Source organism: Epinephelus moara, chromosome 12 (assembly GCF_006386435.1).
Source record: "Epinephelus moara isolate mb chromosome 12, YSFRI_EMoa_1.0, whole genome shotgun sequence".
NCBI lineage: Eukaryota > Metazoa > Chordata > Actinopteri > Perciformes > Serranidae > Epinephelus > Epinephelus moara.
Window position 1 is genome coordinate 13,015,570 of NC_065517.1, and position 24,622 is coordinate 13,040,191.

A 24,622-nucleotide genomic window follows, 5' to 3' on the forward strand; every position below is an offset into this window, starting at 1 on the left:
ATCTTCAAATAAACCAAATAAAAACATTCCCCGTCCTTTAAGGCGAGACATGTCAGCTTTTTTTTTCAGCAGCATTTTCCCCTTTTCTGGTGAGTTTGTTCCGGAAACCAAATCAAGGCCCTCATAAAGCCAAGTGCAAATATGAGGAAGATGGCCATCAGCATGTGGAGATTTACTAAGTGTACACATGCTCTGACTGCAGCAGGAGAGGCTCTGCAGAGGAACCAGAGGTCTGAGGAGGAAGAGAGGCAAGGAGACAACATAGACTGAGATACACAGGCTGAATTAACAGAATTAAACAGAATTTTTATTTATATAGCATACATGTTACAAAGTGCTTCACGAGGTGGTTAAAACAAGATAAAAAAAAAGCAAAGATACACGTTATTAAAAACGAGGAGCTTCGAGAAAAAAACGATAAAAGCAAAATATAGCAACAACAATATAAATAACTGTTCATAGGTTTGGAATCTCCTGCCACAAAAGCTTGATTTGATACAGTCAGTTGTCTGGAAGACGTGATTGAATGGTGAAGATGTAATGAAATGGTCTTTCCTGCTTCAAGGTGACAGCAAGTCCTCTCTACAAATAGAAGTAAAGTTTATATGATAGCTTCATTAATTTGACCGGCTCTTAGAGTTTTGGCAGTTTGGTCGAACTTTGTGTAATCTTTCCCTTCTGTTAGTTGTTGGCTAGTCTCGCCACCAGACAATCAGAGATCTCCACCTTCTGATAGTCTGGGGACACTCCTTTCTAAAGTGTGTTTAACACACCGGCGAAAACGGCCGGCAACAAAGCAACGCCTCTTACATTTTTGAAAAGGACACGCCTTCTCGGAAATGTGCGCTCCCCCTTTTCTCGTCCGCAAGGAAACAAACACACAGAGAGCTTGAAAAGGGATGCCGAGAGATTTAACTCCGTTTTATCAAACGTGTGCTCATCCGTGAAGAAAATATTTTTTCCAGCGGATGTCTTAGTTACAACATTATTGAGCCAACCGGAGTAGTTTCATGTCATATCCAACAATGTGAGGCTTTTAACAGATGACGTCATGATGTTAGCTTTGCTGCTGCTGTTAGCTGTCCCTGTCAGCTGCAGCCACTGATGCTTTCTAGACATCGTGATTTCCCCAAACTGAATAAATAAAACACGTAGCAACACAAAACTGCTTTGCTAGCTCAATCATGTTGTAACTAAGATATCCGCTGGAAAAAAAAAAAATTTCATGGACCATTTAATGAGTTATTACCTATTACAGACACTGCTAACGGCTAAGAAATAGTAATGTTTGTTCAATCATTGTGTTTATAGACTTTACAAACATCGGATTAGTCTAAACGGTGATACAGTGATGTGAAAAAATGTGAGATATATATATATATATATATATATAGCTAAAAGCTCTGCTGGTTTTCTACCCGGAAGTATCTGTAAACAACAAGGCGATTCCCTCTATAGTCCGGCCGGACGGATGAGTCATGGCCTTGTAAAAGATTATGTTTGTTTCTTTTAGTTGGCGAGAATGTGTCGCCGCAAACGCGACAAACATCCACTAACTCTGACGACGTTTTCGGCAAGCTTGGCTGAACCATTTTGTACCGCTACACGTGTTTCTAGTGGGACTATGTTTACAAGCACAAGAGTTCAGCGAGCCACCAAAGGACCGCACTGCAGATTTACTATTGGTTCTGCAACTTAGGGAGTTTTTTTAAACTCTGAAATTGTATCCGCCCATCTAAACACAAAATCAGGGAGAAAGTCATCAGTCTTTAGTTAAGCAAAGCGTCTAAAGACTGACTTGTGAGTCTAGTTGTTGGCTTGGAGCTGAAATGCTGCCGCCCATTAGTCTGGAGTATGTGGCTACGTAATACACATTGCACCTCTAAACTAGCCATTATTGAAGCGAAGAAGAAAAACATCAGTAACAGGCAAGTGGCAACCTCGGGGCTGAAAAGTGATGCCAACACGGAAATGTTAAAAACTGCAGTTCTTTAAATGACCACTTGAGGCTGGCTCCAGCAGTGAGTCAATCTTCACAGACCCCCATGTTAAAATGTTCATCTGTACAGCAGAAATAAACATGTTTACAGCCTGGTACAAAAAATAGTATGGGTCTCTATAGCTAATTTCCCCATGCACGACAACTGTGCGAGGGGTAAATTTATATATAACTCACCTGTTTACCTTTTATTTTAATGCATTTGTTATTAAGGGCAGGTCACTTTGAATGACAGGTTGTCTGCCAATACGGTCCTCGGCTTCTCAGTTAGATCCACCCCTTGTTCCTCCACAGCGCCAGCCTCTCACCTAAATATGGTCACTTCTGGCTCCAAAAATCTAAGATGGTGACGGCTGTAATTCAGTTGAGAAATACTCAGTGGGTGACGTCATGGTAGCTGTGTCCATTATTTTTAAGTCTATGGTAACAAGTGACAGCATTTCAGTGATAGTGTATTTTGTCAATATTCTCACCAAAATACTTACCCATGTCCTGTTTGTTAGGACATAAAGATACAGTAAATGTAACATGATGACAGCATTTTGTACCTCATACAGCATCTGCTAAAGAGTTTTGAAACATGGATTGTTTGCATCATTGTATGGTCTTCTTGTCCTAAGGGTCTCGATCGAGCTAAGGCTGTGTCTTTACCCAAATCGTAACAGCCTATCCTCTGTTTGGGGCAGTTTCAGAACATTTCAATATGATTTCAGCTTGTCAGGCTTACACTGTCAGACTGGGCTCAACTAGCGAGCCATGAGCTAGCCGTAATGGTCTACACACAGCAAGATATGGACATATTCTGTGCTCTTTGTTCATTGAATCACTTTAAAAAATTGCAAAGGGGTAACATTACTAGAGGAAACACAGTACAATGTAATGTACAAGTATCTCCATTCCTGTCAAAAAAATGTCATCATCAGCTGCCATGAGGCTCAGTTTTGAGCTAAAGTTGTGCATATTAACATGCCCACGGTTAGCATAAAACATGTTCCCTGCTAGCATGGTAACAGTATGCAACATTTAGCAGGTAAGCTTATTAGTATGCTGATGACAGCATGTTCAGCATGAGCTATCTGGTGAATGCACACCTAAACTGGTCATGATGGTGCCATATTATGAAAAGAGGATGACCACACACATGCTTATTATGAGCACGTTAATGTGAATAAAGTTAGCATGACATGCAATATTCAAATGTTTGGCATTTTAGCATTTATGTAGAGTCCATGACAGCCATGACAGGAATTTGGTCTTCACTTTTAGACTTACTTTGTCGTTTACGTAAGTGCTCGAAAATCAGGGGATCACCAAGTCATGCTGATTCATCGACTGAAGACAATAATAGTCTGTACAAAATTTAATATCAATTTATTAACGCAATATTTGTTGAGATAGTTCAGCCTGAACTGAAATTGTGCGTAGACACTGAAGCCATGTGGCTTGAATTGGAAAAAAAGGTGTGTCAAAGACAAAATATGTGATTTTATTGAGCCTCTGAATCGTCAGGTTGACCATAACAATAAAATAAAAGTGCTGGTAATGACAACATGAATATCATTGGTTGAAACAAGTGGAAATTACATAATGTAAAGGCCTCTGTGGTGTGCTGTACCTCTTTTAGAATACTAATCCAACACAAGCCATGGAAATACAAACCAATTTTTTGGCATTAGCTTTATATTTGTAAACATTGCAATGCAGATAAACATGTTTTTATCAGACTACTGTATGACTTATGTATTAAAAGGCCCCCTGATTTTATATCTTACAGGGTTTGTACATGACTGTAGGAATAATAGTGGATGCAAAGCTTAGGTTAGGACATCCCTCATATGTATGCATGTGTGTGTATGTGTGGTAAACGCTCCTTGTCCAAACACAGCATCGCTGGCTAAGCTCTGACCTCGAGTCACTCGGCATGCAGCCTTCCCTCAGAAAAAGGTCATTATTATTCATAACGGGCTGATTGCTTTCGTGTGCAAACAGAGACGCTCAGCGAGGCAGCGAGCAACTGAGGAACAACTCAACACCAATCCGTGCCTTTTGTTCATGAGAATCAGGCTTCATTTTGCCTTTTAAATGTCCCCATAAGTTATATTTTTCTATCAAACAACACATATGTATTCTGTGTCTTACATGTTCCAGGTCTTCATTGACGCTACGTGATGTTTACACTGAGTGAAATATCTTAATAACCTTCTGGTGCTGGCGTGACTCTGTGAAAGGTAATGTCAGTCGGTCGACCACTTTGGTTCAGACTACTGGATGGATTACTATGATATTCTGTTCAGACGTCGATGATCCCCAGAGGATAAAATCCTTCTGACTTTAGTGATCCTCTGACTTTTCCTCAAGCGCCACCATGAGGTTGACTTTTACAGTGATGACAGATGAAATATCTTTAGAACTGGTGGGTGGACTGACATGAAATTTGGTTCATACATTCATTGCCCCTCAGCATGAACTGTAATAACTTTGAAGACTTTTAATTCACCCAATACTTACGATCACATATCTGAAAAATTATTCCATGATTTTTTTTTAGTTTGAACAATGCTGCGCTTTAGCCAATCACAATGGAGGGGGCGGGGCCGATACGTGCAGGTGTCCCCAGGAAATGTGTACTTACAGAAACAGCAAGCTCCGCGTCCATGGCGACCGCTCCACCCAAAACGCCGTCTCGTCAACGTGAAAAAAATATTTTTTCCAGCAGATGTCTTAGTTACAACATGATTGAGCTAACTGGAGTAGTTTCATGTCGTATCCGACAACAGGAGGCTTTTAACAGATGACGTCCTGATGTTAGCTTTGCTAACTGTCCCTGTCAGCTGCAGCCAATGATGCTTTCTAGACATCGTGATTTCCCAAAACTGAATAAATACCACACATAGCAACACAAAGCTGCTTTGTTAGCTCAATCACGTTGTAACTAAGATATCCGCTGGAAAAAAAAAATTTTCACAGAGCGTTTATTGAGTTACTGAGTTACTACAGACACCGCTAACGGGGCTAACAGCTAACGGTTAGCCCAGCTAATCTACGATAACCATGTTATTAATTACAAAACGTGCACACAGAAATAGTAACGTTTGTTCAATTATTGTGTTTATAGACTTAAACATCAGATTAGTCTAAACGGTGATATAGTGACGTGAAAAATGTGATATATATATATGTATATATATATATAGCTAAACTCTGCTGGTTTTCTACCTGGAAGTATTTGTAAACAACAAGGCGATTCCCTGGGGGCACCGCCGGAAGTGAAGGGGTTGAGTGATCCCCGAGGCCCCTGCACTTCCGTTAGTTGAAAAACTACGGGCAGTGCCTCCAGAGGTAAAGGAAGAAAAAAAAAATCCTTTTTTTTTTTTTTTTTTTTTACAGATGGATTTCCAGATTGAGAGATGAGTGAGTCCGAATTTTTCAGCTTTCTCCAACAAATTCCCCATGACTTTTTCAGTGATCATAACGTTCAGTGACCATCTTGGATGCCATTGTTTGTTAACATTCTTGTTCCCAGAAGTCGATCTCACTCTGAAGTCGTCGAAATCTGGCGCTTGGGTAATGACTTACGGTGTCAGGAACCAACAAAAAAAGGCGTCCTGCATGATACGCGACCAGGTGCTGTTATTGTTTAATGGTGCCCGGTGACGTCAGGGGGGAAATGTGACGGGACAAGGACAAAAGTTAAGGCGATGAAAGTCCGAGTGGGGCATGCGGAAGGGGTGATGGATGGGTCCAACAGACACCGACTTTCACCCTAGAGAGCGATGTTCGCATCCTGTAAGATTCTAAAGCCAAACTCTGTTGTTTTTCCTAAACCTAACCACGTGTTTGTCGTTGAAGGAAAGAAAAACCCTCAATTTGCAGTGTTGTACCAACATAGTGCATTTATTTTGAAAGAGACTGTATGTAAACAGTAAATTTCCTGTGAAACCGAAGTGTATCTTGAAAGAAGAAAATGCATGTAACAGGCAGAACCTGACACGGTGTCCCAGAACGTCAACAACCAAAGCACCCAGGGTACCTTGCACATCATAACTGGACGTGGAAAGTCAATGACTAAACGTCAATATGTGACGAAGTCGGAGTGAGAATGAGTTGCCCTAGCACGTTCTTCTTAATGACATCATGCATGTTATGAAAGATAGGCTTTTTAATTGGTCTGGGGACTACATGCAGTGTGACATGTCATGGCAAGAGTAGTTTGTGTAGTCTGAACTCGCCATAAGGGATACACATCAATAATTTCTTAATGTTATTTACATTTGAGAAAAAAGCTATTGACAAATATGTTTTTGTTTTTTTAATAACTCCCAAAACTCTGTTGTAAAAATCCAGGCTATATTTAGCATGCTAACTTGATAAACTAAGATGGTGAACATGGAGCATGTTGTCAGTGTGAGCAGGTCGCCATGCATTAGCGTTTAACTCAAAGCACCACTGTGCCTCAGTACTGTCTCATGGAGCTCTTCGTCTTGTTTAAAAAAAGGGAACCAAGAAGCATCAATTTCAGTCTTATCCCACTTAAATGCAAAAACTCGTGTCAGAAATAAATCCTCACATCAGAGCTTGTTGTTCTTCCTCAGTATTGTTCAGTGTGAAACTTACAGCAGAGTGAGATCACAGGAAACACAATACAAGGACATTTCACTTCTCATTTCACGGAGTTTACTGAGCTGCATGTATGTTCAACTGAATAAGTTCAAATAACTCCGGTGTGTTTGCTTTTAGCTGTACTGACTGACAGCTTTTTTTGAACCTCTGGCACCAGAAATGTTTAATATTCAACATGAGCTGCTGAAGGATGTGTTTGACCGCCACACATTGATCCTGTGTGTGTGAAGTTAATGAACAACCTGCCGTGTCTGCAGACGTTATTTCTCTGAGAGCTTCCCAGGCGGCTCATGAAAACCTGCTCAGAGTTATTTCATCTTCATTCAAACGCCGTTTCTCTTACCGTCAAATGCTCAGCTTGTTAATTCTGTTTCAGACAAAGTGTCCCTCTCCAGTAAAGGGTTGATGTTTTATGACAACAGTCAGACTGAGCGGCTGGGAGGTGTGTAGGTTAACTTCCATTCCTGCAGCAACCAAACTCTTCTTCATGCTGCAGTGTTGTGGTGTCAGCTGGTGATGACGGGCTCTAATCACCTCAACACACACACACACACACAAAACTTTGTCTTTGCTGCTACTTGTCACATTACACCACTTCCACATTTACCTTGTAATTTTGGCTTTGATTGTTTTTTTTTTATTAACTTCTATTCCTTTTCTAGTTGTATATACCCTTTATCTTTGTCTTTTCCTATTTGTCTGTATTTCTATCCTTGTGCTACTGCTGCAACAACTTAAGTTCCCCCCTATTTAAAGGCTCATCTTACCTTATCTTTTATGTACAAACATATAAAATCACTTAATACCGTAACTAAGCCAGTTTAAAGCAATGAGACATGATCTGGGTTTCCCCATGGCTCTTTGCAATGTGTGAGGCTGTGAAATTTTAGGCCTACAGCTAATAATTACATCAATTGTTTGTCAGTCAATAAAAACTGTGTGGCAGCACAGACAAAAAACATACTTAAAAACTGTTGGAATAAGAGACTATTGAGACTATTTTATTTATGTGTTCATGTTTAAGAAAAAAAAAAACCTTCCAAAATATGAATCTCTAACAGTGTCAGTATCCCAGCATCAAAAATATATTAATTGCTAATTGATTGATATAGATTGTGAAGCTGAAATATAATATAATATAAAAAAAAACTATTGTAAGAATATTATAGACTCCCCATATTTCCTCGCAAGCCTGAAGTCCAAATAGACTGTTGAAAAAACATACAAAAATGTTAAAATACTAAAATATTATTTCTTCTTACCTTTGGTGCTTAACTGTCAAATACAACATTTCAAACTAAAGCCTGTTGTACCTGTTCCTGGGCAAAACAGCCAAAAGTCAAATGATCACCAAAGTCAGTAGGATTCATCCTCTGGGGAACATGAACATGTGTACAAACTTTCATGGCAATCTATCTAATCTTTATTAAGATGTTTTTAATCAAAATACCCAGGGCTGTTTTTGCTTGTTTGGACAACAAAACTTATTCTAATAGGGATTTAGATTCTGTTTTTCAAAGAGAAGTCTGCAACTCTGAAATATATGGGGGTTTTTTTCCTATTAAAAGAGGCACTGCTTCTTCAAAGGGAAATGCTAATTTATTTTTTGATACCTGGTGACCAGTACTGAGTGAAATCTTGGACCAACATACAGCTACAGCACAAAACTAAATCAACTGAAACGTGTGGACTATCTTTGAAATGATTGTCCTTAGGACTATTGAGCATGTAGCTAATTGTTGTTTTTATTGTTTACTAATCTGCCAAACATTTTCTTGATTGATCAACTAGGATGACAGAGAATAAAGTGAGAAATGCCCAGGAGGCATCTCCTTTTTCCCCCCTCTGACTCCAAACAAATTCTCAGTGTATTACAGAAGTATAGAAAACTATCAGGTAGAGTTGAAACAATTAGTCAGTTAATTAATTATTGAGTTGCCGGAAACTGGGAACCATGTTAATAGTCAATGAATCACCTTTCAAAGTCAAGAACCCCACACATTCATTTGCCCCAGAGTTGACTGTTGAAACCAGGAAACTGTGATGGACATTTTTTGCACTTTTTATTTATTTATTAGGCCTAGTTTTTATATTTGATCATTGGTGGAAAGTAAGTAGGCTACATTCACTTAAGTAGATGTGATGTAGTGCTATGCTACTGGTAGTATACTGAGTTTCTAAATTTGGCTCCACGCTGGCCAAGTACAACATTAAAATGCCTTTACATGTATTTATTAGCGATAAAAACAGAATGATGTATTCTCCAATAAAGGCACCATTCTGCTTTTACTTTTGAGACTGATAATAGTTGTGTACTTTTACTTTAATAACATTTTGAATTCAGGACTTCTGCTTGTAGTGGCATATTTTTTAAACTATATGAGCCACAAGTACAGGATCCGAATACAGTGCTGTTTTTATAGAGTAAATGATTAATCGAGTTAATAATCAGCAGATTAATTAATAATGAAAGTATTGTAATCCTTAGTTGTAGCCCTATTAGCAAGTATTTGTATTTGAGGGATAGAATCAGAGGACGTTTTGGCATTTTTGCTCTTAAAAATGACCTTGATGATTTACTGACTGCAAGATCCACTAGTTGTATGTTCCTAATATCTACTAATGTTGTGTACCATTACCATACTTTTTAGTTTTTATTTTAATGTTTTTAATATGTTGTTAGTGCTATACATTTTTAATATAACTTCCATCATATTTTGCCATCATTACCTTTATATTTTGGGAAAAATTGTTAACAAATACAACAGGAGATGCAGAAATAAGCTCAAATGCGTCTTTTTTGTCATGTCATGTTATTTAAATGTCTCTGCCACCATGTCTTCTCTATAAAACCAATGTCGAAACTGACGGGCCTGCAGTGTTAAAGATGCTGATAAATGTGCTGCCTGACCTGTGACGTCTGTTATCTGCTGTTAACCATCACTTGTGTCTGATGTTAATGTGATTTGAGAGCAGAGCATTTCACCTCCTCACTGAGTGATTATTCCTGCTGTTATCTGCTGGTGCTTCCATCTGTCTGTGACCCTGCTGCTGATAATTAAACCATTTAGTGCTAATGTGGAGAGACTTCATCTCATAGTAGAACATAGTAGAACAGATGCATCTGCGCATGCCAATAAAAACATGAAAGTAGCAGAGGACTTTTATTTTATTTTGGCAAACTGCTAGACTTGACAGTGCCTCCATTTAAGTAGGTGGACACAGTGTGCAACCTCAAAAGCAATGGTTGCAAACTGCCTTAAAACAGGAAGATGAGGCACCTATATGCAGGATTGAAGGAAGAAGTAGGCTACCATGACATTATTTCCACCATAAATTGCAGAAAAGGCAAAAGTGGAGCATAACATTTAAGCAGACTGCAGGAAATGAAGTGTTTGAGGCTCAAAATGTGGCCCTTAAACACTGAAACAAAACCTACACTCTTGTATAAACTAAAGATGCATCTGTTGTAGCTTTTGGCCAGAAAATAACTATAGGACAAAAAAAATGAGCACACTGACTTTTGGGCTTATTTAGTCAGTGAATAAAGCATAAAAAGTCTGTTTTCATATAAAGATTTTTATCTGTTGCACATAAACAAACACAATGACTGATGAAAGGGCCTTTCTGACATTCACAAATATACAAATCGAAGCTTTATCACTGTAAAAGTATTTCAGGAGTTCATAAGGGGCCTGCTGTACACGCCGCGGTAGTAGTTGGTGTCGGTGTGAGCGGGATCCAGGCCGGTTTTGGCCGCCACCAGCGCCCCGGACACCGGGCAGCCGTAGCCTCCGTACTGCACCACCGGCTCCAGTTTGTGGTGCTGCGGCTCGGACATTAGGTTGTTGATGGAGAACGGGTGGTTGAAGGAGTAGTGGTGGTGGGGGTGGGGGTGGTAGTGGTCCGGCTTCAGGTGTGCGGCCTCGTGCAGCAGCAGCGGGTGGTGGTGGTGGTGATGGTGATGGGAGAAAAGGTGCTGGGTGTTCGCGAGCGGGGAGGGCACGCGCACAGGGCTGGAGGGCAAAAGTTCACCCCGGTGCTGTTTTAGCTCGACACCGGCTGCCTTCACATCTGAGGACGGAGGGGAGGAGGAGGAGGAGTGCGGGGAGTCGGAGCCGGTGCTGCTGGTGGTAACCGAGCCGCCCTCCGGGCCCGACTTCCCCGCCTCCTTGTCACCTTTACCGGGCTGTTTCCCGCACTTGAAGCGCTTCTGCCGCCGGAGGTAGCAGCCGTTCTCAAACATGTTCCCCGAGTCCGGGTGGAGGGCCCAGAAGGAGCCTTTCCCCGGTTTGTCCGGTAAGCGCGGCACCTTAATAAAGCAGTCGTTAAAGGAGAGCGAGTGTCGGATGGAGTTCTGCCACCGCTGCTGGTTCTGCCGGTAAAACGGGAACAGGTCCGTGATCCACTGGTAGATCTCGTTTAACGTGAGCATCTTGCTGCCGGACTGCTGGATGGCCATGGTGATCAGGGAGATGTACGAGTACGGCGGCTTGGCGTGCGTGTAGCTCCGCCGGTACGGTTTGGGCTCCCGGGATCTGATGCCGCAGGCCTGGCCGTACACCGGGCTCATCCCCGGTATGCTGCCGTACGGCGGCGGGCTGATGGAGCTCATGCTCGGCGGCAGCGCGGTGCCCAGGCCCGTTATCCCGGCTCCGGCCTGCACCATGGCCCCGGGGCTGTGTGACACTCCGGCGGGCATCGAGGAGTGGTTGACCCCGACCGGGTTCACGTAATGCGCGTTCATGTGGCCGGTGCCAGTCATGCCAGGCGCGCTCATGTAGCTGCTCATTGAGTTCATGGACAGACCGGAGTTCATGTTTCCTGCTGCGGTGTAACACTGAAACAGAGAAGAAGCACGAGTTATTTAAACTGGTATTCTTATTAATAATAATTTGATAACACCGGGTAATAATAGGTAGTCTTAATGATGTCATAAAATAGGCCTAATTTTATCTTAATAGCCTAAAAAACAACTCACAGTTTGATCACACTAAGGAAGGGCCTACATAAAGTTAAACTCACTCAAAAACATTTATTTTGGTTCACTCTTGTTTTCACTGATTTGTTCTGATTAAAAAATGTCTTAAGTTTCCCAAACCCTCAGGTGATGTCTTCACATTGTTTTTTGTCGAAAACCCCCAAAAGATTCAGTTAACTGACAAAGAAAATCAGCAAATCCTAGAAGCTGAGACTGTGTTGACTTTGGTTGTTCATTAACTTATTTAAATTATTCTAATAATTATTTTTTAAATAATTATTAAATTATCAAAATAGCTGCAGATTACTCAGATTAATTTTGTGATGATCGCCTAATCGATAAACCCAGAAACTGCTGCAAAATGCCGTTTTGGAGATACTTAGTCTACATCTATAATTTCATAGCCTACACAAACTTAACTACAGAGATTAATTTGATCAAACAGAAGTAACATACATTTTGTCCCTTTTTGATTGTCTTGTTTTGTTTTGTTTTTTGTTTTTGTTTTTTTGTTTAATAACCCTTTTATTAACCCCTTATCTCATGTGTTATTTTGATTGATAGCCTACAAGTGTTTTTTCTTCCATTTTCTAAGGACCAGCCTGATCATCACCACAGGAGTCATACATAATACTTGGAAGGCCTACAGGGATGCATATTTCATATATCATATTGATTAGATGACTGAAAGACCATGGTTATAACCCCTTATTTCCTGCAGGTTATACTTAAATTGAGCATTTCTCTCAAGGAGATTTCCGTGACAACGGCAAAACAGAGTTTTTTCCTAATGATTATATAATAAAATACAAATTTCTCTCGAGAAAACTCGAATTATCAGGAAATTACAGACCTATAATCTTTAAAGTTTATTTTTTGCATCAACCCGAAAAATCTTTAAAAACTTTGCACGAAATTACTAGAAATAAAACAGGACCATAGCCTCAGTGTTCATACGCCCACCAGCTGAAGTTATTTATTGATTATTGCTAACATTATTATTGATAATAATAGGTAAACGTGGAGAAGTCCTCAACATTAAATATTTGCTCTGTCTTCGCTCTTCACTTTAATGATGAAACACAACATGTGTAGATAGCCTACATTAACAGCAGAGTCACCCATACACCTACACTGGTCCTATAGTCCATCAAAAGTCAAGTAATCTTTAATTAAAGCCTCGCAAATGTAAAGAGGTTTTCCTTTTAATTCAACTTGTTTCCAACAAACTAGGTCTCAGTTTACTGACAGGCTGTCTAACATCATTCTCTGTCAACCTGCATTAGTAATTATAAGAATTATCTCAAAAATGATTTTGGAAAGACTCTTTTAAATGCTCATGTAGGCTATTAAATGTAAAATTAATAGCATATTTAAGCAGGGAAATGACGAAATAGGCTTACATGCAAACATGAGCATGATATATCATCATACTGCGAAATCCACATCGGAAATGCACTTAATTAAACTCTAAGCTGTAATTTTAATGTAGCCTACTGCAGAAATACAAGTTGTTAAAAGTAGCCTAAAGCTGATTAATTAAAACAAATATGTAGGCATAAGCAATACCAATAATACACATACTGATAACAAATAGGTGTATTTCTAATTGTAAAATATAGACATTTTAAAATGCGCAGCAGTCTGTGAGAGGAATTAAATAGCTCGTGGCCTATAGGCTATATAAAATGTCTATAGCCCAATGTTAATTTAGTTATGTAACTAATATTTAATCACAGTTATTATTCTCTCTGAATATTTAGGTTGATAATCAGCGGGGTTGAGCTCAGATGAAAGCCGGTGTAAGGTGCACAGACCTCGGTCTCTCCGTAGTAGCTGCTGCCGCTCCAGTCTGGATGCTCGTGTCCCTCCATCTTAACGGCGCTCAGCATGGTGCACGCGCCAGCACTAATTCATCCGAACGGCTTCCCGCGAGCTTGAAACAAACAAACATGAACCGAAACCTGTCCTCAGCCGGTAACGGTCCGGTGTGTCCTAGCTGTTTAAACCCGGGACTGGCTCATACCTGAGCAGCGACTGTGACCGGGGAAGGTTCCTGCTCACTGAGGGACTCTGCCACCTGCGCTCGCGCTGCTGCCGGAGTCAGTATCCAATCAGCTGTCTCCCCTCCATCCCTCCTCGAGCTCAGTATCTGATTTGAATATTCCTGCAACACCTCGGCACGAGACTCCCGCCCCGTGGCCTCTCAGGACGGTGACAACAAGAATGCCAATGCCTGTCTAATGTGACGTCACTCAGGTAACTTCATGGTGGAAAGTAACTAAGTAGATTTAGGTTACTCAAGAACTGTAGACCTACTTAATTTGGCTTAAATTTAGAAGTACTTACTTCTAATTTATGCTACTGCATACTTCTACTCCATAGGCCTACATCTCAGAGGGAAATATTGTAGCCATACTCCACGCCACATTTTACCGACAACTTCAAGATTTTACATTAAAAATTAAATAAATAAATGAAATAAAATAAAATAAAATAATTAAATTAAATTAAATTAAATTAAATTAAATTAAATTAAATTATGACAAATTTAGAAAATAAAACCTAATGAATAATTTAAATTGATTTAAATTAAAACAAATGGTATCCAACCTTTTTGCCTTGTGACCCCCTGAGAGCTTTTTCTGTGACCCCTTCTGTGCTCCTTGTTATGTTTCAGTTTGTATATTCAGAGGTGTTATACACTGAAATCATTTATCTAGTAAAAGCAGCATAACCACAGTATAAAAACACTACAAGTAAAAATCCTGCACTCAAATCACCTGTTATGGTGTCAAAAGTAAAACTCATAATGCAGAATGGCTGTCATTATCATTACTATTTATGTATTAATATTTAGCCTAGCTGTACTTAATTTTGTTGGTCAAGGTGCTAGTTTTATGTAGCCTTGGTGGTTTAATTCTAGAAAGTGATTTAATTTTTTGTGTAAAATCTTAATTTGAAAAGTAGGCCTAACTACCAACCAGCTCCTAAAAATGCAGTAAAGTGAAAAGTACAATATATCTCTCTGAAATGTGCTGGAGTAGAAGAAGTAAAGTGCAGGTACCTCGAAGTTAGACTTACATACTGTACAGTACTTGAGTAAATGTTGGCTACTTCCACCACTGCCTCTGAGACATCAGCAGTTCCACCCAGAGACATTTTCCCATGGTTTTACATGAATAACTGTTTGGGGCCTAAAGAGATCATATCATCCAATATTTTACAAAAAACAACAGAGAGAAGTCCAAAAACTGAAAACAAATTTGTGTATAACAGTTTCTTCTTCTTTCCTCTTACATTAGTCATCTCACAACCTCTCTGATTTATGTGGTGACCTTTGGAGGGGTCTGACCCCTAGATTGGAAACTGCTGGACTAAACCGGCTAACTGCATATAAAGCAGTTAAAACTAGCTCCACCTCCATCAGCTGTAACAGTAACATGATGCTCTGACACTGATGCATCAGTGTTAATAATCCAATAATAAATACTATAACACATCAGTCAGGAGGTATTATTTCAGTAGAGTGTGTACTTTTATGTTTGATACTTTAAGTAGCCTATTGTGCTGTTAATACTTCCACCGAAGCAAAATTTTGAATGCAAGTCTTTTGTAACAGAGTATTTCTTCACTTTGGTATTACTCCTTTCACGTGTGTAAAAGATCTGAGTTTGTCTCCCACCACTGCTGTAACTCCACCATGAAGACAAGCTGTAAACACATTGAATGGGGTTTGATTTCAAGAAAATATGGGTCATAATGTTCATATAATTCCTATAACATTCATTTTTGACTTAGGAGGTTGAAAGTAATCTCACCCTTATAAGGTCCATTTAGCAGTTGTTCTGGAGCTTTTGATCATGTTATATTGTCCTTTAATTTATTGCGTTAATTTCTTTGTTGAACTTATCGTCCTTTAACCTTCCTTGTCTGTCTTTACCAAAGCTTTTCCCAGAAATTACTCCCCTCCTACAACATCTCTCTGCTGCAATGAATTTGTATGCTCGTTTGGATTCAGAATCTGATCTCTGTTTTTCTTGTAATAGTGGCAATCTGATTGAACATAAACTCATGAAGGTCTTTACAGGCAGATTGGAGACTGTCTGTGGGATCTTCCTCCTCCTCTTCTTCGACCCCAGGGTTTACTGTTTGTGGTCTGACAGAGTGTATTTACCTGGTGATGAATCTGAAAGGACGACGGGACAGACGGTACACACAGCCGAGGTAAAGAGACAAGAGAGAACGGACCACCATGCTCTCTGCACACACACAGCCTGTCCTGCCTGTGTGGACGTCAAACAACTCCAAAATATTTTTATCCTCTGTGGTCCAGTGTAGCTCAGAGGGTCACCCAGACTGTCAGGCAGGATAAAGAAGGCTGAAATATCTGTGTGAGGTCATCTGCTGGTGCAAATATTTCGTCTAGCTCGTACAAGTTTGAAACACATCCAGGAATCTTTAGTATTGTAGTACAAAATTTTACCTTGAAGTAAAGGAGATGATCTTTCACTAAAAAAGAACAGTTTCAGGTTTTTCTAAACACATTAAATTTAAAGCCATCCTCGAGCAGCCCGGGGCGTACCCTGAAAACTGGGCCCTTCTCAATCCATGTGCACATATACAAGTAACCAGGGGTGGAAGAAGACTTCAGATCCTTTACTTAAGTAAAAGCACTAATACCACCCTGTGAAAATACTCCACTACAGGTAAAAGTCCTGCATTGAAAATACTGCTTAACTAAACATATGTATCGTCAGCAAAATGCAACAGCTTAGGAAGTAGGAGAATTTTCTCAACACCTAAAGAAACACTTCACCCTTCAGTTTATCACAAACATTTAAAATCAACACATCTGGAGATACATCAATCAATCAATCATGGTTTTTACTGGACAGGAAGGGGATGAAGAAGATAAGTGCTGATGTGTGAACCAATACTGAGTGATTTTGAATAAATTAGGGTGGCAACTAACTGTTATGTTCAGTATTTATGAATCTGCCAATTACTTTATCAACTAATTGTTGCAATGTCAGAAAAACTGTGAAAAATGCTCAGCAGAGCACAGGATGTGACTGTCAGTAAATAGCAAAAAACATCCCAAAAATTTCCCAGAGACTAAGGCAACGTATTAAATGTCTTGCTGTGTCCAACCAACAGCCCCAAACCCCCCCACATATTCAATTTACAATAAGATGAGACTAACAAAAGCAGAAATTGATCACATTCTAAAACCTGAAACCATCAAGCTTTGGCATTTTTGCTAAAAAAAAAATACGTTCAATTAAATAATAGATGAGCCAGCTGATTGTATTAATTCTAAAATTGTAATAGTTGGCTGACATTGCTTCCTCATTGCTCGGCTGCTGAGGCCCATGTAGTGTTTAATTATGTCAAACAATCATTCAACATTCAGAGCAGTTTTGCATAATATGCACAATTTATTGGTTTCTCTCAGAAAATCCAAGAAACAGCAAAGTGAACTCATTAATTTGTATGTTAGTTGCACCTTTTCTAAATTAATTGAATTAATACAATTCAATTTCTATCTTATATCCTACTATATTACACTGTTTAATGTTAATATGTTTATTACATTATATACTATATTTTATTTCTGTATTAGTACAAACAAACATTAGGTGTCATTACTCTGCCTTGTAATTTTGATTGATTTTAATTGCTCTTGTAGCCTATAGTTTCCAGTTTTTATTTCTAGTCTTATTTTTATTCTGTATACCTTTAAATATTCATTTTTTTCTTTGTAAGTGAACTCATCTCTGGGCTTGTGCTGCTGCAACACCTGAACCAACTTATTTTATCTTGATTTTTAAGAACTGTAGCCTAATGAACTGAGGAGGATTTTTTTTTGTAACTTGCCAGTGATTCCCCTCACTGTCTCTTTTGCCTGCACATTTTTCTCAGGTAAAGCTGGTCTTTCAGTTTCTGCTGGTTTAACTGAACTTTTCTCTCATCTGAAACCTCAGTAAGAGCTGTGCTGTTGCAAATTGTGCCCACACTAACACCTACTGGTGAGCTCCTGCCACTACAGCGCAATCAAATCACAGTTCTAAATCGGATTTTAATTTTTAGTGACATCAAATAAAAAACAAAGTCTACAAATTGTATTATGCAGTGAAGGAATAAAAGAAGTGAGCAGTTGGATGTAATTTCTGCAGGAAGTTTTAAAAGACAGGAAAAGTATGTCTGAATACAAAGCACTCCAACTGAAAGCTACTTGCTTTGTCATTTATTTTACTTTAACTGAGGTCACCATACATGTGTTTTATCTTTCTGATCTTATCATCTTTTCACAGAGAATGACACTAAGTATTTGTTTAAAGGGAAGTGAAAAAACAATTCATATTAACCCTACCTAAGAATGTATAGTTCACTTAAATATTCACATTTCTACATCTTGATACTTTAATTCTCCACTACAATTCAGAGGGAACAATTAAGATTTTACAAACAAAACACATCAGTTTATAAAATATGATACTGGGCTACAGATATAACTATCCATTAAATGTGCTCCACCTCCACCAGCTAGACCTATTTTTACCTAATACTTTAAATAGGTTACAGATTGCTGTTTCAATGTGTTTGTACTTTTAGTTAAGTGAAATTTTCAATTCAGGTCATTTACTTTTAACAGAGTATTTTTACAGAGCAGCATTGCCACTCGTTAATTAGGCCCCTATGAGTTCTTATTTCACCATCAAGAGTGTGCCCTGAGAAATGAATACAAAAATATTCGAAATATAAATGAGAGCTCTCACTCTCAATGTTATTATTATCATTATTTTTGTTGTTGCTGTATTTGTTATTAGTAGTGGTGTGCAACAGCTGTTTACAAGTCATTTTGATAACGGCACTGTCATTCGGTAAAAGTCACGTCTTGTGTTTGTACTAACGGGGCTTCCGTACCCAGGAAGTAGCAACAAGTTAGCTTCGTTAGCTTCATTTGTACAGCACAAGGACGTCCGCAAACATTTCATGTTACTTTAACAATTTCTGTTGTTTTAATTTACTTGTAAAGACTCGTTAATTTTTTGTCGCTTCCGTGAATCTGAAGGTGAGTTCATTTAAAACCAAAATGACGTAAACTGGAGGCTAAAAAGACCATTCAGGTTTAATTGTGAAGGCTAAAAGTGTTTGCTAACTAATTAGCAGGTTTAGCCTGTAATGTTTATGATGTCGTGACTAAAATTTTTGAAGGAAAATGAATTGAGATGATGTGAATCGCTGTTTCCTGCCAATTTCTTGAAAGGCGTTGTTGGATGTTGAAAATAGCCTTACCAAACATTTATTCCAGTCATTAAAGGTGTAACAATGATTTATTGTGCTCAACAACATGGAAACTACTGCTAGTGGGAGAAATACTCTGATCCTTTACCTCAGTAAAAGTACCAACACATAATATATTATTATACTTAAAGAGACTAAGTCCTGCATTCAGACTCGTACTTGAGAACTATAAGCAGCAAAATGTAGGCTAATGAAAGTAATAAAGGTAAAAGTGCTCTTTCTGTGGTAAAATGTCCTCTGTGCCTGATGTATTACATAGTGTATATAACATCATTAATACACTGGTAATGCTGATGCAAAAAGTACTTACAAAAGCAGTCACATTACAATAAGCAGCTATGACAAATTAGAAATTTAAAAATCTCTGCAGACCTGAATGTGAGACAGGTGCATCAGAGGCAGGGCAATCTTAAAGACAAAGAGAAGTTAAAATATAGTAATAAAATATAATAAACATACAATAGTGGACTGGTGTAGTAGTGTGATTAAATGAATTAACTGTAATGTGTCACAATCAAAGTTGTGTCATTGTAGTGTGGTAATCATTAAAAACAGCAACCTACAACAAAAAAAGACAAGATGCTCCCTTTGAGTACCTTTTAACACAAGTTCTTTGGAAGTGGACTGTCATAGCACGTACAACATTAATGCAGGAGAACTGTGTTTGTATTATATGTAACATCGAACAGTTTTCATCCTTGTTGATGTAAATAAAGTTGTGTTTGGATATGTTGATGTGTCCTTAGATGCCTCCCAAACCTCTAGAGCCTCTGGCCAAGAAACTCATGAAGGGACTGATTGCACTGGAGCTGCTCGGGGTCTTTGGGGCGTACGGTCTCTTTTACAAGATGAACAACAGTCAAGGTATCAGTAAAATACTGATACTTGGACACAAGCTGAAGGACTCTTAAATTGATGAGTGACTTCTAAATCATTTTAAAATATCCTGTTCTTTTTTCCTCAACCTGCAGATTTCAGGAACACCATGAACAAGAGGTTACCTTCAGTCCTAGAAGGTAAACAGATTAAGATGTTTTATCCTCTATTGTTTACTGGACGTGCTTTGTGTCAGGATAGGATTTTGGCTCAAATTAGGATTACTAGTTTTTGCTGATGTTCAACAGCACAGTATCTAAGATGCTACAAAATGATCAATGTGGATGAGCCTAACAACCAGAAACAGTTCTGACCACACTGTCAGTTATCCAGGCTTTATTCACCAAACCTGCTGCTTAAACTGCTGGAAACTCAATTTATTTTTTTTTTGTTAAAAATATTTTCTTGAGTGAAAGTTGTGTTAAATAATTTTCAGTGAATTAAAGTGAAAAATATACTTACGCAACTGTCTTGACTTTTTATGACATACATCACATACATATGACATTTTTTGTAATTTTTTTTACGACATACTACACTATGACATCTTTTGTGACATTTATACGACATACTATACTATGACATTTTTTGTGACTTTTTTACAACATACTATACTATGACATCTTTTGTGACTTTTATACGACATACTGTACTATGGAAACACAGGAGCCGCTGGGGCCAAACACCATCACCTCTGTTTTTTTTTTTTTTTCATTAAAATTTAAAAAGTTTAGGGCCATCCAGGCTTTGATATCTTCAAGACATGACAGCAGGGGTTTGAGGGAAAAGGCATCGCTTTTACTCAGGGGGACATATATCTGGCTGTCATCAGCATAGCAATGAAAGGCGACACCATGCTTTCTGAGGATAGACCCTAGGGGAAGCATATACAGGGAGAAAAGCAGGGTTCCTAAAATTGAACCCTGTGGGACCCCATATAAAAGCGGAGCAGAGGAGGATTCACAGGCACCAAGACCAACACACATAGTCCTGTCGGCTAAGTAGGACCTGAACCAGTCCAGGGTGCTACCACCAATGCCCACTAGCTGCTGCAGACGTTTTCACAAAATGTTGTGGTCTACAGTGTCAAAGGCAGCGGTCAAGTCGAGCAGGACAAGAACAACATAGTAAGGCAGCGGTCAAGTCGAGCAGGACAAGAACAACATAGTTGCCTCTATCATTTGCCATTAAAATGTCATTAAAAACTTTTAAAAGGGCTGTTTCTGTGCTATGCAAAGTTTTAAAACCAGACTGAAAAACCTCCATAATATTGTGATCATCAAGGAAAGTTTTTAGTTACTATACTATACTATGACATTTTTTGTGACTTTTTTATGACATACTATCCTATGACATTTTTTTGACATTTTTACGACATACTATACTATGACATTTTTTTTTACTTTTTTACGACATACTAAACTAAGCCATATTTTTAAGTTTGTTTACTCAAATAATTTTTTAGTGACTTTTTTTTTTTTTTTTTTTTCAACTTTTTGACAAACTATACTGACTTGTTACATACTATATTATTACATTTTATAACATACAATTCTATGATTTAGTTTACATACTATACTATTACATTTTTATGACATACTATACTATGACTTTTTTAATATACTATATATTTTTTTTTAATTTCTTTGACTGTCATGTGTCCTAAGTTTTCTTTTGACATACACTTACTTTCTTTGACAGATATTATGACTTTTACATACTATACTATGACTTTTCCTTTTCCTTTTTACATACTATACTTTTACTTTTTTAACATACTACACTATGACATTTTCCTGGCAGTTTTATGGTGTACCATGGCTGTATTACAGACTGTATTACAGTTTTTTTTGGCTTGCTATACTGTCTTTTTTTCCTGACATATACAGTTACTTTTTTTTTCATACTTTTTTGGACATAGGATACTGACATTTTTTTTCTTTACTTTTTTGATTTAGAAAAAACTTATTTGACATACTATAATGCAACTTTTTAATGGCTTATGACATACTATCTTATGATTTCTTTTACATACTATACATTGACATTTTTAAATTCTATGACATACTGTGAAATGAGCCTTTTGTGACTTTTTAGTTACTGCTGTACCACCTTTTGACTTGCTATTCTATGAGTTTTGTTTTTTACATTGTGTAACTTTTTTTTGTTTTGGACAAACCATACCATGACATTTTTGTTGCAGTTTTCTGACATACCATGACTGTATTACTTTTTTCAAAACTTGCTCTACTGTCGTTATGACATAATATACTATAACTTAAAAAAAGAAATGTTTATGACATACAATGTGATCTTTTTTTATGATTTTTGAAGACATACTATACTGTCTCTTCTTTTACGACGTACTACATACTCTGCTATGGCTTTCCTAGTGCATTTTTTGACATCCCACATTATAAAGGATTGACCATTCTGATGGAAATTTATTAAATCCAAATTTGTACAGATTGCAAATAGATGAAGTTATATCTAAACTTTTAGCACCTCCCACCAACACCCTGCCTTTGTAATTAAAGAACAATAATTCATTAAATAGAGAAGACAAAATAATACATTAAATGTGTTTAATTGATCAGATCTGAAAATATGGGCATTTTTGTCAGCAGTCAACAAAAGCACTCATAAAAACAAACCATAAACTGCATTAGAAAATACTAACTTTAATTTCCACTGATGCACATGTATAAATAAGAACTCTGTACAGAGTTTAGTAAATGGTAAATGTATACATGGTCATCTGCAGACTGAAATATGCAACAAGGACAACATAATGTCCCATAAACTTAAGTCTTTTGTTTTTACAAAAACACTGAACAGTTCTCCTCCTCAGATCACATTTCATCCCATTAATGAGACAAAAGTCAAACAACAGTGTGTAACTTTAATCATTTGACTGGATCTGAAAATCAGTTTCTGCTCCTCTGTTTCCTCCCAGTTTACTACCAGTCCAACGAGTGGGCGGGAGTCTATGGAATTCGAGAGAAAGACCACGCAGCCTGGTCAGCCAAACAGGAGTGAAGGTGTCCATCAGTTTTAAAATCGACAAACACACAGCAGCTGCTACTTCTTCCTCTTCTTGTTTCCAAACGCCTTGCCTCCTGCCCTGGCTCGACCAAACATCTTCTTTTTGTTGAACATAGTCTTCTTCTTGCGCAGCGTCTTGACATCACGATCCTGGATCCAGTCGTCACGCTGAGCCTCCCACTTCAGCTGCTTCAGGCCTACAGGAACAGGAAATGACAAAAACTTTACTGTTTGGGATTTATGAATGCTTTATATGAATTTAATAAATGGTTTATAACTACATTATAATATAGTTATAAGTAGTACATTTCAAGTGTTTGTACACCAGCCATATCTTTTGGATGCCCACAGGCTGAGTTATAGATGTTTAAAAATACATGAATAAAACACTATTTACTTAGAACTACATTATAGTGTTGTATAAACCATTTATTAGATGTTTATATGCTGCTTATAAATGCCAAAGAGGGGATGATTTTGCCTTTACTTTAAACCAGTGTTTGAGATGATATGTTCTTTACTGAAGTTGTTTTTTGGAAAACTGTTGGGACGCTCACTCTGTTTCCCAAATCTTTAAAACAGAGCTAGTGAAACTGGCTAATGGACAGAAATATGAGATTAAGGCCCTGGTTTAAAACTGTGAAAATTAGGCTTCTGGTTTAAACTGAAGTAGAGTTTGTTTATATAAATGAAAATGTTGTAGGTTGACTGCTGTTGTCCAACTGATCTGTTTCTCTCTGTGGAGAAGTAATTAAACCCAGCTGGTATCCAGCAAATTGAATAAAAACCTTCATCTTGTCTCTTTTTTTTGTTTACATGATGGGTGGAGACTAAATATGTACACTGGAGAACTATTTTATCTTTGTATATTAGTCAAACCTGCAGAATTTTCTAATCTACTTTGGCTGTTAACTTTTTCAGCAGTCTGTTAATCAAACATTATTTTATTTTTTTATTTAAGCAGGAACCAAAGGGTGAACATGTAAATGTGTTTTACAACTTTTTTCCCCCAAACAAACATATAGAAGACTAACCCTTAAATTAAGTGATATCAGTCTATTTTCATTGACAGTAATACTGGTACTTCTTGATCTTTTCTGTATGAGATGTTAAAGGTTGTGATCACTCAGGTGTCCTACCTGCTTTGTCTTTGTTGGCCATCGCATTCAGTCCAATGTTGTCAAACTTGGAGCCAGCGTTCTCGTCCAATAGGGAGCCAAACTGAAAAAACAAAAAACAAAAAAAAACAAACCACACCACATTTAACAAAAAAAGATATGCCATAAACATTTCATTTAAAAAGGCATAGTAAGCCATCACAATGTCATTTAAAAATAGTCAGAGTATAGTATGTCATAAAAATACTACAAAAAATGTCATATAGTATGTCAAAAAGTCACAAAAAATGTCAGTAGAGTATGTCATAAAAATGTCAAAAAAAGTCATAGTATAGTATGTCATAAAAAATTCACAAAAAATGTCATAGTATAGTATGTCATATAAAAGTCACCAAAAAATGTCATAGTAGTATAGTATGTCATATAAAAGTCACCAAAAAATGTCATAGTGTAGTATGTCGTATAAAAGTCACAAAAAATGTCAGTGTAGTATGTCGTAAAAAATTCACAAAAAATGTCATAGTATAATATGTCGTATAAAAGTCACAAAAGATGTCATAGTATAGTATGTCATAAAAGTCAGAAAAAATGTCATAGTATAGTATGTTGTACAAAAGTCAGAAAAAATGTCAGTGTAGTGTCGTATAAAAGTCAAAAAATGTCATAGTATAG

General features: G+C 37.8%; 3 protein-coding genes across 3 annotated transcripts in view; 1 reads left to right on the forward strand and 2 right to left on the reverse strand.

Moving 5' to 3' along the window:
• Nucleotides 1–9,770: 9,770 nt before the first annotated feature.
• Nucleotides 9,771–13,699, reverse strand: LOC126398663 (hepatocyte nuclear factor 3-beta-like). The gene is made up of 2 exons (XM_050058185.1): nucleotides 13,418–13,699; nucleotides 9,771–11,459 (listed from the first exon to the last, which is right to left on the reverse strand). The coding sequence occupies exons 1-2, from the start codon at nucleotides 13,490–13,492 to the stop codon at nucleotides 10,296–10,298; spliced, it is 1,239 nt and encodes a 412-aa protein (XP_049914142.1). The 5' UTR covers nucleotides 13,493–13,699; the 3' UTR covers nucleotides 9,771–10,295.
• Nucleotides 13,700–18,534: 4,835 nt separating this feature from the next.
• Nucleotides 18,535–23,619, forward strand: LOC126398646 (protein CEBPZOS-like). Its single transcript, XM_050058147.1, has 4 exons — nucleotides 18,535–18,678; nucleotides 19,658–19,775; nucleotides 19,883–19,927; nucleotides 22,744–23,619. Exons 2-4 carry the CDS (start codon nucleotides 19,658–19,660, stop codon nucleotides 22,824–22,826), a joined length of 246 nt encoding a protein of 81 aa, XP_049914104.1. The 5' UTR covers nucleotides 18,535–18,678; the 3' UTR covers nucleotides 22,827–23,619.
• The window catches only part of cebpz (CCAAT enhancer binding protein zeta), a 14,647-nt gene continuing 12,383 nt past the window's right edge, over nucleotides 22,359–24,622 (reverse strand). Inside the window, exons 16-17 of the mRNA XM_050058145.1 lie at nucleotides 23,972–24,053; nucleotides 22,359–23,029 (exon numbers count right to left, since the gene is read on the reverse strand). Of these exons, the coding sequence (XP_049914102.1) occupies nucleotides 22,869–23,029; nucleotides 23,972–24,053 (243 nt within the window). The 3' untranslated portion in view covers nucleotides 22,359–22,868. The remainder of the gene's footprint in view (nucleotides 23,030–23,971; nucleotides 24,054–24,622) is intronic.